Source organism: Typopeltis vanoorti, chromosome 15, assembly GCF_054136105.1.
Source record: "Typopeltis vanoorti isolate ZY-2024b chromosome 15, IOZ_Tvanoo_1.0, whole genome shotgun sequence".
Classification (NCBI taxonomy): Eukaryota; Metazoa; Arthropoda; class Arachnida; order Uropygi; family Thelyphonidae; genus Typopeltis; species Typopeltis vanoorti.
Genome location: NC_143563.1, coordinates 48,713,839 through 48,726,430, shown reverse-complemented (window position 1 = coordinate 48,726,430; position 12,592 = coordinate 48,713,839). Strand labels below are relative to the sequence as shown.

Below are 12,592 nucleotides of genomic sequence, written 5' to 3'. Positions count from 1 at the left end.
CTAAGATTGATACTCAACTTTTCATTACTTAATCTTATGCAGGTTCAAACATTTTTAGGGATAGTGCATTAACAAAATCAGTCCAATGTGTGTTTTTCACAAACCATTTAATTAAATTAAGACTTCTTATTGCACTGTTCGATCCACATTAGCACATTTATACAATCAGATCACAATTCATTTATTTACAATTGTTTCTAATTAAGTTTCATTCTCCTACATTTGTACCCTAAAAGCCGAAATACATTTTAATACATCCTCCTAGTTATTCTTATACAATTTGAATACAAAGCAGACCTTGAGTGAGCCTAACTCAATATTAACTCACTATCAACAATCGTAATTATTTACATTGTCACAATTGACTACGAACAGGGACACACATGATGTGAATTTGTTTGGAATTATCACATATTATCTAAGTACTTAGTGAGTTGCAATCTTTGCAATACTCTCATTCAGAACTGTCCATTACACAGTTCTTTAGTCCACATAAAAGTGCTTCCTCCTTTCTTCCTTTCTGCTGGCTTTCTCTTGATCTCCCGCCAAACTTCTCCTTTGTCTGAGTCATTGATAATTCTGTACCCCTTGAGTCCTTAATTTGATAACGTGGACCTCATGTGGCAGCAGACCCAGGTAAGAGAAGACTGAGAAACCTAAGACAACTGACACTTCTCTTTCAGTGACCAACAGTAGACTTCACATGCCAGTGGACCCAAGTAAAAGAAGGTGAAAACCTCAAGACAAAGTTCTTCTCAATGCTGGAGCTTATAAAGGCCCGAACTTCATGTTGTACGTATGCACGCATTTTTTGAAACTTCCATATATGGTCAGATCGACATGATGACATCACACTTTGTGCGTCTTCCAAAATTGCCATATAATGACATGCATTTATATTGTTACATAGTGACATATTTCATGCACCACATTAGTTCAACAAAATTTCATGATTAAGTTATTGCATACAAAAGGAGTCATAGTAATAATGCAAACAATGACATATCTTTATGTGTAATTTCCTAAAGAAAAACTTTTTTTTAAAAATGAACATGATAAATTATTTATCGTGTGAGATTTTACACTATTACTGCTATTGTTTAAGATTTGCCTAAAATGTTTCCTCCGCCTTTCCAATTTGTTCTTCTGTTAACACTAGAATTTTTCCATTGAGATCTTTCACTGGGACATTCATCTGCATGACTTCTCCAGAAAGTCTACTTATAATACTATTATAACAGACAGGTTACTGTTATACTTGTCTGTTATACTGATTATACTGCATAATATTAAGAAGTCAAGGACTTCATAATATTATGCAATCACCATTCCCTTAGAACCTACTCCCATGGGTGTGCTTGTATGTTAATAACTGTTATTTTGAACCATTTGTCTTGTAATCTTAGCTTGCTTATTCTTTCAATACAAGCTTTAAATTCAATCATATATGACTAATTTTTTTCTGATAATGAATTCATGTTTATCTGAGTTGTTTCCAGTATACTGGAAACAACTCAGATAAACTTGGAACTTGTCTTTCCTCAAATTAGCTTCCTTGTCTAGCTCATATCTTATATCTGTACTATATCCATTTCATATCTGTTTATTTCATGGACAAGTCCCTGAAATGCTTCTGTTCTGTACAAACTTCTCACATTCCATAATCCTATTTGGAATCCATTATTCCATGGTAAATATCTATTTAAGTTCAGTGAAGATTACGTGGTACTTGTTTTTTTGACCAGTAGATTTTTATAAATGGGATCGTTGATCTCACACTTACCCTTCCCAACTTGGAGAACCAGTGTGATGCTTTGTTTGACTCTCCCCCCAGCTAGTCCAGCTTATCAGGCCCTGCTGATAGCAATGCTGCAGCCAGCATAGCTCACAGAATCATAGAGATATTCCCCCAACAAAGATAGACATCATCAAGGAGTATAAAAAAAATCTAAGCTATATTGAATTCTATGAGCTGGACTTGCAGAATGTGCCATCTCTTTCAAATGCAGGATTCTTTTGAAGAAGGCTAAAATCCTGCATAAAAGCCAGTTTCTCAAGGAATAGTTGTAGAAGAAAGCTGTCATGCTATGTTACCCTAATTTAAATACCATATTTACTCGAATATAACTTGCTCTCATGCATATCTCGCACCCCTGATTTTACTATATAGTTTGCACACAAAAAAAGTTTAAAACTTTATGAAATAGATAGTAAATGTTATGCCAGTTTCAGATATTTTGGAATTTGGTTGAAGAAAATCACCATTTCAACTCAACAGTCGTCGGCTTGCCTTTGTCTTTGAATTACGCGATCTTTTGTTAATACCGCACCAATCATGTGCATAGAGATGAAAGCAACCAGTAGAGGAAATGTTGGAGCATTGACTTCTATTCGATCTTGGATTGCATGGGAGTGGATTAAGATTAAGAGACTCTCATTAGAACTGTTGTGCAACTGGATTTTGAGAGCTTTGGACATGATTTCACCAGAATTAATTAAATTACAGAAGCATTATCACTAAAAGCTTCAAATATATTGCATGATGAAGGTGAGCGGCCTCTCGTAAATAATGTGAACAATTATAAATTACAATGAATACTGAGGATTTAATTATAAATGTCAATTTAGTTTTTTTCCTGAAAAACTTTAGTTTCCGAAAATCCCTTCATATATCTCGCACCACGATTTTTTTAAATTTAATTTTTGGGGAAAAAGTGCAAGTTGTATTCGAGTAAATACAGTAGATCTGATGGGCTATGGTAACCTTCTTTATGCAAAATTATTCTCCTTAATCTAGCTTGTCCTAGTTAATTTATTTATTCATTTATTAACATCATTAGGAGTTTAGTGCAATTTGTATACTTCTTTACATTATTCACATAGTTGATTATTCAGTTAATAACTGTTGCTTGTACCTTATTCGAATGTTTATACTGATAATAATCTTGATGCATAGGTTCAAATTTTGTATGGAATAAATTTTTCATGTAAGATTTTTGTTGTTTTTTATTCTTATAAATATGCTTACACATTTCAATTTGTCAAGGAACTTTTGTGACTACTAAGATGAGATTTAATTTCAATTCTTTCCAAATGAAGAGCTGTGTTGCTTCTGTCAAGTTCTAAAAGAATTCATCATCCTGGATGGGGTGTGATTTCACATTGTCCTTTCTTTAGTTTCCGAAACACATTGTCTATCTTTTGTGAGAAGGAGGAAGAAGATGTGGATACTCATAGTGCATTCAAATGAAAAATCATAAATAAGGACTAATAAATGTAATTCCTCATGTAGAAGTCTGCTGAATCCACCAAGCCAAAGTGAAGGCTAAGTAGGTGCAGTGGAATTATTATAGATAACAGTGAAGGTAGTCCACTGTTATATTTTTGTTAAAAATCATTTGTGTACTATTATATTTATGATGTATCAAAATTTTATTTATTTAATTATTCATTTTATTTTTAATTAAATTTTTTTCAGTGTAAATGATTCACAAAGCAGTTAGATTTATCATACATTTGTGTAGTGTCATGTAGCTTGTGTTGTGTTCATATGCACGGTTTCCCGTTGATGACTTTGATATAGTGGTCAAAACATTGAGTATTATTTTCTTAATTGTAAGTAAAGTAATTGCTGAAGCACGTGTTTTTTTCTCTCCATAAATTCTACACAATGAATATTGACCACCATGTAACCTTAAAAGAAAGAAATGTAACTATTTTGGTTTAAATCACCGGCTTTATTCTTCTCCAGTTTCTCTTGAACTGTTTTTCTTAGTTTTTCCTTCTCATCTGTGATTCTTACATTCTGCATTATTTCCTTTTTTTATATATATATATATATATATATATAAAATCCTATATGTTAAGAACAGTATTCAGAAACAGAACAGAGGTGGGTCAGATTTCAAATTTATGCAACATTAAGAACTAGTGGAAAAGAAACCTAGAAGCATAGGAGACTAGAGATGTGATGTAGTGTGCTGATGCTTGGAAAGGCTTGAAGTGTTGGTCATTCTAAGGAGAGATATCTGGAGAGATATGGAGAAGTTGTGTCCTCCAGGTTATTTTCTTTATAGTGGTGATGACTTTGATATAGTGGTCAAAACATTGAGTATTATTTTCTTAATTGTAAGTAAAGTAATTGCTGAAGCACGTGTTTTTTTCTCTCCATAAATTCTACACAATGAATATTGACCACCATGTAACCTTAAAAGAAAGAAATGTAACTATTTTGGTTTAAATCACCGGCTTTATTCTTCTCCAGTTTCTCTTGAACTGTTTTTCTTAGTTTTTCCTTCTCATCTGTGATTCTTACATTCTGCATTATTTCCTTTTTTTATATATATATATATATATATATATATATAAAATCCTATATGTTAAGAACAGTATTCAGAAACAGAACAGAGGTGGGTCAGATTTCAAATTTATGCAACATTAAGAACTAGTGGAAAAGAAACCTAGAAGCATAGGAGACTAGAGATGTGATGTAGTGTGCTGATGCTTGGAAAGGCTTGAAGTGTTGGTCATTCTAAGGAGAGATATGGAGAAGTTGTGTCCTCCCAGTTATTTCGCTTTGATCCTTAAGCACCTGTATTCAGTTATTTCCCATTCTGATTCTTATATCTTATTATTTTATAATATTGTATTTAAGATGTCCTGAAATTAGATTATATGTCATGAAAGTTTGGAAACTTCATTCATGGTAAATCTATCCCTCAAGTTTTAATTATTTTAATTTTTTACAATTGAGCCAGCAAAATTTTGTTTATTTTGATTATTTTCTATCAAAGCTTATTCATTATTTTATTTAAACTATTGCAGACTTCCTCATCGACTTGTTGTTCAGTGGCCAGAGGGAGATGAATTAGTACCTAATGAAAAACGACCTGCTGGAAAAACAATAGGTAGAATATTTAAAAACATTTTTTTAAATTAACATAGTTGAGCTTTATGAATAATAACTAAATCCACTGATGGAAATATAATTGATTTAATATTAATCACACAGATTACTGATTTCTACACTGCACACCATGAAACTTGCAGAAGCCTGTTTTTTTTCTTCAAAATTAACAATATTGTTCGGTCCTTTTTATATTCATTTATTATTCAAGAGTAATAATACAGATCATACATTTTCTGTATTCATATAAATTTTTTATGAACACTTATGAACTTCTTTTGATTTCTCTTTTTTTTCTCTCTCTCTCTCTCTCTCTTGTATAATGAGACCCGTTGAGTATCCATAACTATAGAATCACATATGTGCCATAGTAAAAAAAATATACAGATATTTCATCTTATGTATCATAAGACATCATCAGGGCAAACAGTGAACAACAATAAGGAATTTGAATGAAATAACAGTAGAGTGCATGCGTTAAATTGGAATCCCTCTTTGTATACCGTCATATGTTTATAGGTTAAAACTATTAGGCTGAAAATAAATTAAAGGATAAGTTAAAAATAAAAATATAACAGATTACAAATTTATTTAATACATTTGAGGATAATTTCCAACACTTTTGGAATAGTAAGGTAGTCATTATGATTGGGGTTAGTTCGATAAATGGCTTCAGCATTTTCTTTGTATAAATGTTCACCTTTATATATATGGATCTACGTAACAGCTTGGTGTTTTCTAATTGGATCCTGTGACCTTTGTTTTCAATCCTGTGCTGCACCAGGCTAGATTTGTGAAGTTTGATAAGCCAGATGTGGTCTTGATGTTCAGAGATATGTTTATTGACAGATCTTCCTGTTTGTCCATAGTAAGACAATTGCAATAATATTGTATTTTGTATACAGTAGGTAGCATCAGTGGTGCGAGTTTGTCTTTTGGAGAAGGTAGCAGGTTGAAGTCAACTCAAAAGCCACAACAAATTACTGGATAAAACAACATCCATGGATCAAAACCATCAAAAGACTCAGAACATACCATGCAAGACCACCTAGAATATATGACTCACTGAAATTACATAAAAGTAACTGTCCACTTTAGACCTATTGTGAATTCTAAGTGGCAGTCCCACATATAAAATCTCAAGATTTCTGTCTAACCTTCTCCACCCCCTCATTGGCTGCTCAACTTCTTCGATAAAACATTACGCAGAAATTTCTTGCAAGAATAAAAGATAAAACTTATAGATACTGATATGTTGGTAAGCTTTGGCACTCTCTCTCTCTCTCTTCCCCCCCCCCCCCTCTCTTCACAAATATCCCTCACAAAGAGACAGTAGAATTTCTAGCCCAGAAATTTCCATTGGACATGGTGGATTATTCAAATTTACAGTTACATCTGGCTGCTTCACGTGGAAAGATAAAAATATAAACAAGAGTAAGATCACTCTTATCACCTAACCTAGCCAACTTTTATCTTGAACACCTAGAGGAAAGAATCTTCTCTTGTAACCCCAAACCAACAATTTGACTGCAGTACATTGATGATGTCTTTGTAGTTAGTAGTCATGCATAACCAGAACTCCATCCATTACGACAAAAAAATCAACACCCTATATACTTATATTAATTTCACTCTAGAAAAAGAATAATCAAAAGGTATTTCCTTTCTAGAGGTACACATCCAATGTAAACAAGATGGAGATCCATTTTCACTTCCATCTACTAAAAACTTTTACAGGTCATTATATCCACAATACATCAGTCCACCATCCATCTCATGAATATAACATTCTTTGTCAGGATGGCAGTAAAAAGACTTAAAAAGACCTTGAAATTATGACCAAGCAGTAGGTGGAGTGATACAGTAAAAAGTGAGAAAACAAAAATATACACTCCTGTTCACAGAAACTGCACATCATCTGACCAGCTGAGAATTTCACTGTTGATACCAGAGCACAGAAGATTTATTCTTCTAAAGAATCTCTACAACAAGAGCTGGAAACTATCAGACAAACAGCCTTACTAAATGACTGTAATCTGGAATAACTTAAAAAAATAATTAACAAATCTCCTTTACAGCAACCCACACATGAAGAAGCCCACAGGACTCCCATACCATAAATTAAAGGCATTTCTGAACAGGTGTGGCAAAAATTATATAAATTTTTATAAAGCCAGGTAGCATCATATTGATGCTACCTGGCTGGCATATACAAAGTACCATGTTTGTGCAACTTGTCTTACTATGGAAAAACAGAAAGATCTGTCAATAAATGTATTTGTGCACATCAAGACAACATCTGGCTTATTGGACCTCATAAATCTGGCCTAGCTCGATATGGGATTGAAAACACAAGCCACACAATCCAATGGGAAAACTCCAAGCTGCTACAGTGATTCTTGTGAGTCAATGAGAAAATTGTGTAAAAGGAATGGTGTGCAATTTATAGATGTGTGGAGTGAATTTGATGGACGAAAGGACCTGTATATACTTGATGGACTGTATACACTTGAATGGTTTCAGAGTTAGATGCTGGAGAAAGTGTTGTTCAGTGAGAGTTTACAAGTGCAAATCCAGGAAAACAAGAAAAAGTGGGGAGGGGGAGCAGAAACAATCAAGCACGTATCTAGTCACTTCTGAGACAAACGAGTGTGAGAGTGCAGGAAAGATTGTGAGGAAATAGCCACCGCTGAGATAGATGAGTATGAGTGCAGAATGATTATGAAGAGCGAGTACAGTCTCCTAGGTTTCTATCTGAATGGGCAGGTAACTATGTAAGGGTAACTGGGCTTGAGGGGATGCTGAAATGCATGTATGCAAATGCTTGATGTATCAGAAATAAAGGAGAGGAGTTTTTGGCATTGATCAGCTTGACTTAGCCCAAAATTATTGGCATCAGTAAAACATGGTTGTCAGAGAATCAGGTAGCTACAGGAATAGAATGTAATGGATATTGTATTTTCAGAGAAGATAGAGGAAATAGGACAGGAGGAGAGATATTAATGATAGCTGAAGAACTTCAACCAACAAAAATAGAAGTTAAGGAAGATTATAGAGCTAAGGAAAGATATGAGATAGAAACCAATAGGACAAAATATATTGCTGGTTGCTGCTATTGACCTGGGGTTCAGAAGAAAATTTGGATGACATGCATTTTCAGATTCACATAATGAGTGGAGTTGAAGCAGTTATCACGAGAGACCTCAACTATGGTGAAAAAGATTGGAAGGAAGAAAGGACACACGGCAAAATGGAATTTATACAATTAAGGAATAATTACCTGAAACAGCACGTGATGGAAAGGACCAGGAGTTTGAGAGTTGGATCTGGTAATAGCATCAGAAGATTTATCTATAACTAGTAGCAACTCTGCCTCCAACCATAGAAAGTGACTATGCACTCTTGTCCTTGGTGGTTGCTAAACATGTGGAATTTTCAGTCAAGAAAAGGTTTATGTGGAACTACAAAGCTGGTGATTAAGACAAACTTAGGAGGAAACTTGGGCACAGTGCCATGGTATAAGAAACTATATGGAATGAATGTTATTTGTGCATGGGAAGTGGTCAAGAATTGTTTAGAGGCAGTATCAGAGTGCATACCCAAGGTCAGGAGAATAAACCAAATAGTGATTAAGTGAATGAGTAACAATATAAAGCAGGAGCTGCAAAAAAAAAAAAAAAAAAAAAAAGAAAGCATTGTGGAAGGAATGCACAAAAAGGTGATCAGCATGCTCATGAGCACAAATAAGAAGGATAGCAAGTATGGTAAGGAAGGCTAAATCAGATTTTGAAAAAAAAATAGCTAACCAGGCCAAAGTAAATTCAAAAGAGTTTTTTTCACTACGTAGCAAGTAAGAGAAAGAATAATTATGGAAAGATAACTTTACTCAGGTGCTGACGGTTGGAAAGTTGCAGAAGCAAAAGAAATAGTTAAGTTACTAAGTAATCACTTTACAAGGGTATATCATTTGGTGGTAACTTTGCTATTACTAATATGATATGATTTAGTATTACTAATATTATTAGTATTATATTATTATTATTATACTAATACTAATATGATTACTAATATGATACTGGAGGTGCCCGGTATATTGAAAAGTATTGATGTGAATACAGCAGTGGGCCTAGATGGTCAGCTCGTGTACTATGGGAATGTGCAAGTGAACTGGCATTGCCTCTGACGAAATTGTTTAATCTAAGTCTCAGCTTTGGCAAGGTTCCAAGAGAGTGGAAAGAGGGTGAAATAGTTCCATTATATAAAGGTGGTCCAAGATTGAAGTAGCAAATTAGAGACCAATTAGTATCTCTGGAATGGTGGTTAATGTATTGGAAAAGTTGCTTAAAATTAAAATTCAGGAATGGGTGGATATGATACTTTATAGGAGGCAGCAGGGCTTTGTAAAAGGCAGGTCATGCCTCAGTAATTTATTCACAGTTTACTATAAGGTGACAACAGAATTGGTGAAAGGAAATGGGTATATATACTATGATACTGCTGGACTTTGCAGAAGCATTTGACATAATACCATTTGGAAAATTATTTCATAAGCTGGAGCAAATGGGAATGGATGTGAGGGTGATGGGAAATGTGCAAGGCCCTTGTGGTCAAATATATGTTCTACAGAACCTTGCACATCCAACCTTAATAGTGGATTGAATTTAATGGGCATAAAGCAGGAAACTTGCAGCTTGCCCACATGGCATCATCTGTGCCTTTTGGTCTCTTGCCAAAGCAATTGATTGTAACTTTTGCTCTATTCCCCCCCCCCCCCCCCAATCATACCCAGATCGCTCCACAGAAAAAGCTAATCTTCTGGCTTCACACTTTGCCTCCAATGCATGCCTAACTGACAATGGAAAATGCCTCCCCCCCAATCATTCTAGCTGCCCAATATACAATCCCCCCCCCCCCATATCCTTTTGCCAGGAAGAGATCAGAAAAATACTGTCCAAATTAGACACACAAAAAAAGTCTCTTGGCCATGATGGCATTTCTCCAGTTGTCTTGAAACCCATTCCTAAGAAGGGCGACAAATCACTGTCATCTAACTACTGTCCTGTCTCTCTCACTCACTCACTTCAGTCCTATCTAATGATGGAGAAAACCATCAATTCTCAACTCCTACACTACTTTGAAGACATCCAGCTATTAAGCGACCCTAGTACGGATTCCATCACTGCCAATCAACAGGAAATCTACTCTCCTATATCACACATCTCTGGACAAATACCATGGAGAAATTTGGCAAATGTCAAATGGTTGCACTTGATGTCTAAAGCTTTTGACTGGGTCTGGCACAAAGGCTTACTTAGCAAACTCCTATCATTTGGACTGTCTCAGGACTATTGCAGTTGGATTGCCAGCTTTCTGTCTGAATGTGCACTGTTTACCATCACACAGTGCACATTCTGTCTGAATGTGCACTGTGTGATGGTAAACAGTTTCTTATCTTCTTACCATCCAACTAATGCTGGGGGTTCCACAGGGTTCTATTCTCTCACCAACCTTCTTCCTTCTGTATATCAGTGATCTATTTCAGTTGACCTCCAACCCAATACCCAGTTTTGCAGATGACAGCACATTGCACTCCCTTTCATTTGACAAACCTTACTCTATACAACTCACTTCAACCTACAGAACATCAACCACCACTGTCCTCAGTTCTGATCTCTAAGCCATCCTCCAGTTGGGCTCAGATAATCTCGTCAATTTCAATGCTAGTGAACCCCAGTTGTCTTATTTCTCTATTTCTCAGCAAAAAAAAAAAAAAAATTCTCCCAGTATTATTTTTGATAACACTCAAATTTCCAGACAAGATGAGATTTCTCTTCTTGGAATTATCCTAACATCAGGCCTCTCCTGGCATAAACACATCAACCACTGCATCCTCAGCTTCCAAAAAAAATAGGATTCCTCTTTCACTCAAGATGTTACTTCACCTCTAAACAGCTGTTAACCTTATACAAATCACAAATCCGCCCAGCTATCGAATATTGTTTTCACATTTGGAGTGGGACTCCCTCAAAATGCTTGACTCAATTCAGAAGAGAGCAATTAGATTGATAAATGCCCCATCTCTTACAACTCACTCCTCACACTTTTACACAGACGTTTGGTCGCAGGTTGTTTATTCTGTAAATATTTCCACTACAAATGCTCATCTGAAATAGCATCAATAATTGCCCCACTCAGTACTAAGCCCATTGGAACACGTACAGCTGCCGCCCAACATCCTTTCACAGTACACCTTGAAACACACAGAACAAGTTTCTTTTACTCCTTCTTCATTCCTGCTACAGCTGTACTGTGGAACACTTTCCCCCTGATTTATTTCCCAAGGAATACAATACACAGGCTTTTAAATCAAATGTAAAAACAAGTTTCTCCTTTCCCAACCCACTGCCCATATGCAATATTAATGTACTATAGGTTTATCAACCAACCAACCTCTCGTGTGTGGACTCGGCATGTAAGAAAAAGAAAAATGGATGGGGAGGGGAGCTGTTGATAGACAACATTAGAGTGTGGTGTATTGTGGAGTGGAATCAATATGAATGAGGATGACTAGTGGAGTACCCCAAGGATCTGAACTAGGACCACTACTCTTTAATTTGTACATTAATGATATAGCAGAAGATTTGAGGAGGGGGTTTTGCAGAAGATTTGAGGAGATATCATCATAGGCAAACAACTGATTATATTCAGTTGTTTGCCTATGATGATAAACTTGGGAGGGCAATAGTTGATAAAGGTGATATAGATGTGTTGCGAGATGACTTAAATAAATTGGCAGTGTAGGCAAAGGATAATAGTTGTCAATTTAATGTTGTAAAATATAAGTTAATGCACTTTATGATGAAAGGGTTACATATTTTGTATCATATTGATACTAGATTACAGGAGATTGATGAGGCAAGGGAATCTGGGGTGATGGTGGATAGAGATTTAAAATTCAGAGGACATATGGCATGATTTGGCAAAATAGCTCAAAGGATTATGGATTACTTGAATGTTGAATAACACAGTGACAAGTAAAGATAGGGAGGTTATTATCCCTCTTTATAAGGCCATGATTCACCACATCTTGACTACTGCACACAGATTTGATCAACAGTGTTTCTAGGGGACTGAGAGGTGGTGGAGAAGATTCAGAGATGAGTGAGTAAGGTTGTGACAGGTCTGTGGAATGTTCCCTATGAGGATAAATTTAAGGTGTGTGGGTTGCAGAGTTAGCTGACAGGTGGAGTGAGGGGGATATGATAGAAACTTATAAGTTACTAATGGGATTTTATAAGATTGACACAAAATAAATTTTTTACTACATGGGGGAGTAGGAGAAAAACATGGGTTCACACTTAGAAGTTGTCTAAGAGTGTGGTTAGTAAGGGTGTGCAGACTAGGTTGTTTACTTAGACAGTGGTGAATGAGTGGAATGGATTGCCTGAGGTGTTTGTGAGTGCCCTCAACAATGAATAAGTTTAAGGAGATGTACGATAAGTATTAATGGATATGTATGATAAGTATTAATGGGTAGTGTGGGTCTCCTGCAGTGAGTCTTTTCATGCCATGGAGTACCCATATAAATAATAATATGTAAACATGAATGTTTATACAAAGAAAGTGCTGAAGCACTACTTCATCGACCTAATCTGAATCATAGTGACTACCTTACTATTCCAGAAG

At 35.5% G+C, this 12,592-nt stretch overlaps 1 protein-coding gene across 2 annotated transcripts in view; it reads left to right on the top strand.

The window, feature by feature from the left end:
- LOC150098746 (structural maintenance of chromosomes flexible hinge domain-containing protein 1-like) overlaps nucleotides 1-12,592 on the top strand; it is a 733,568-nt gene that overhangs the window by 241,785 nt on the left and 479,191 nt on the right. For both annotated transcript variants that reach the window (XM_090405871.1, XM_090405872.1), the window contains exon 16: nucleotides 4,825-4,907. In XM_090405871.1, the coding sequence (XP_090261997.1) occupies nucleotides 4,825-4,907 (83 nt within the window). The remainder of the gene's footprint in view (nucleotides 1-4,824; nucleotides 4,908-12,592) is intronic.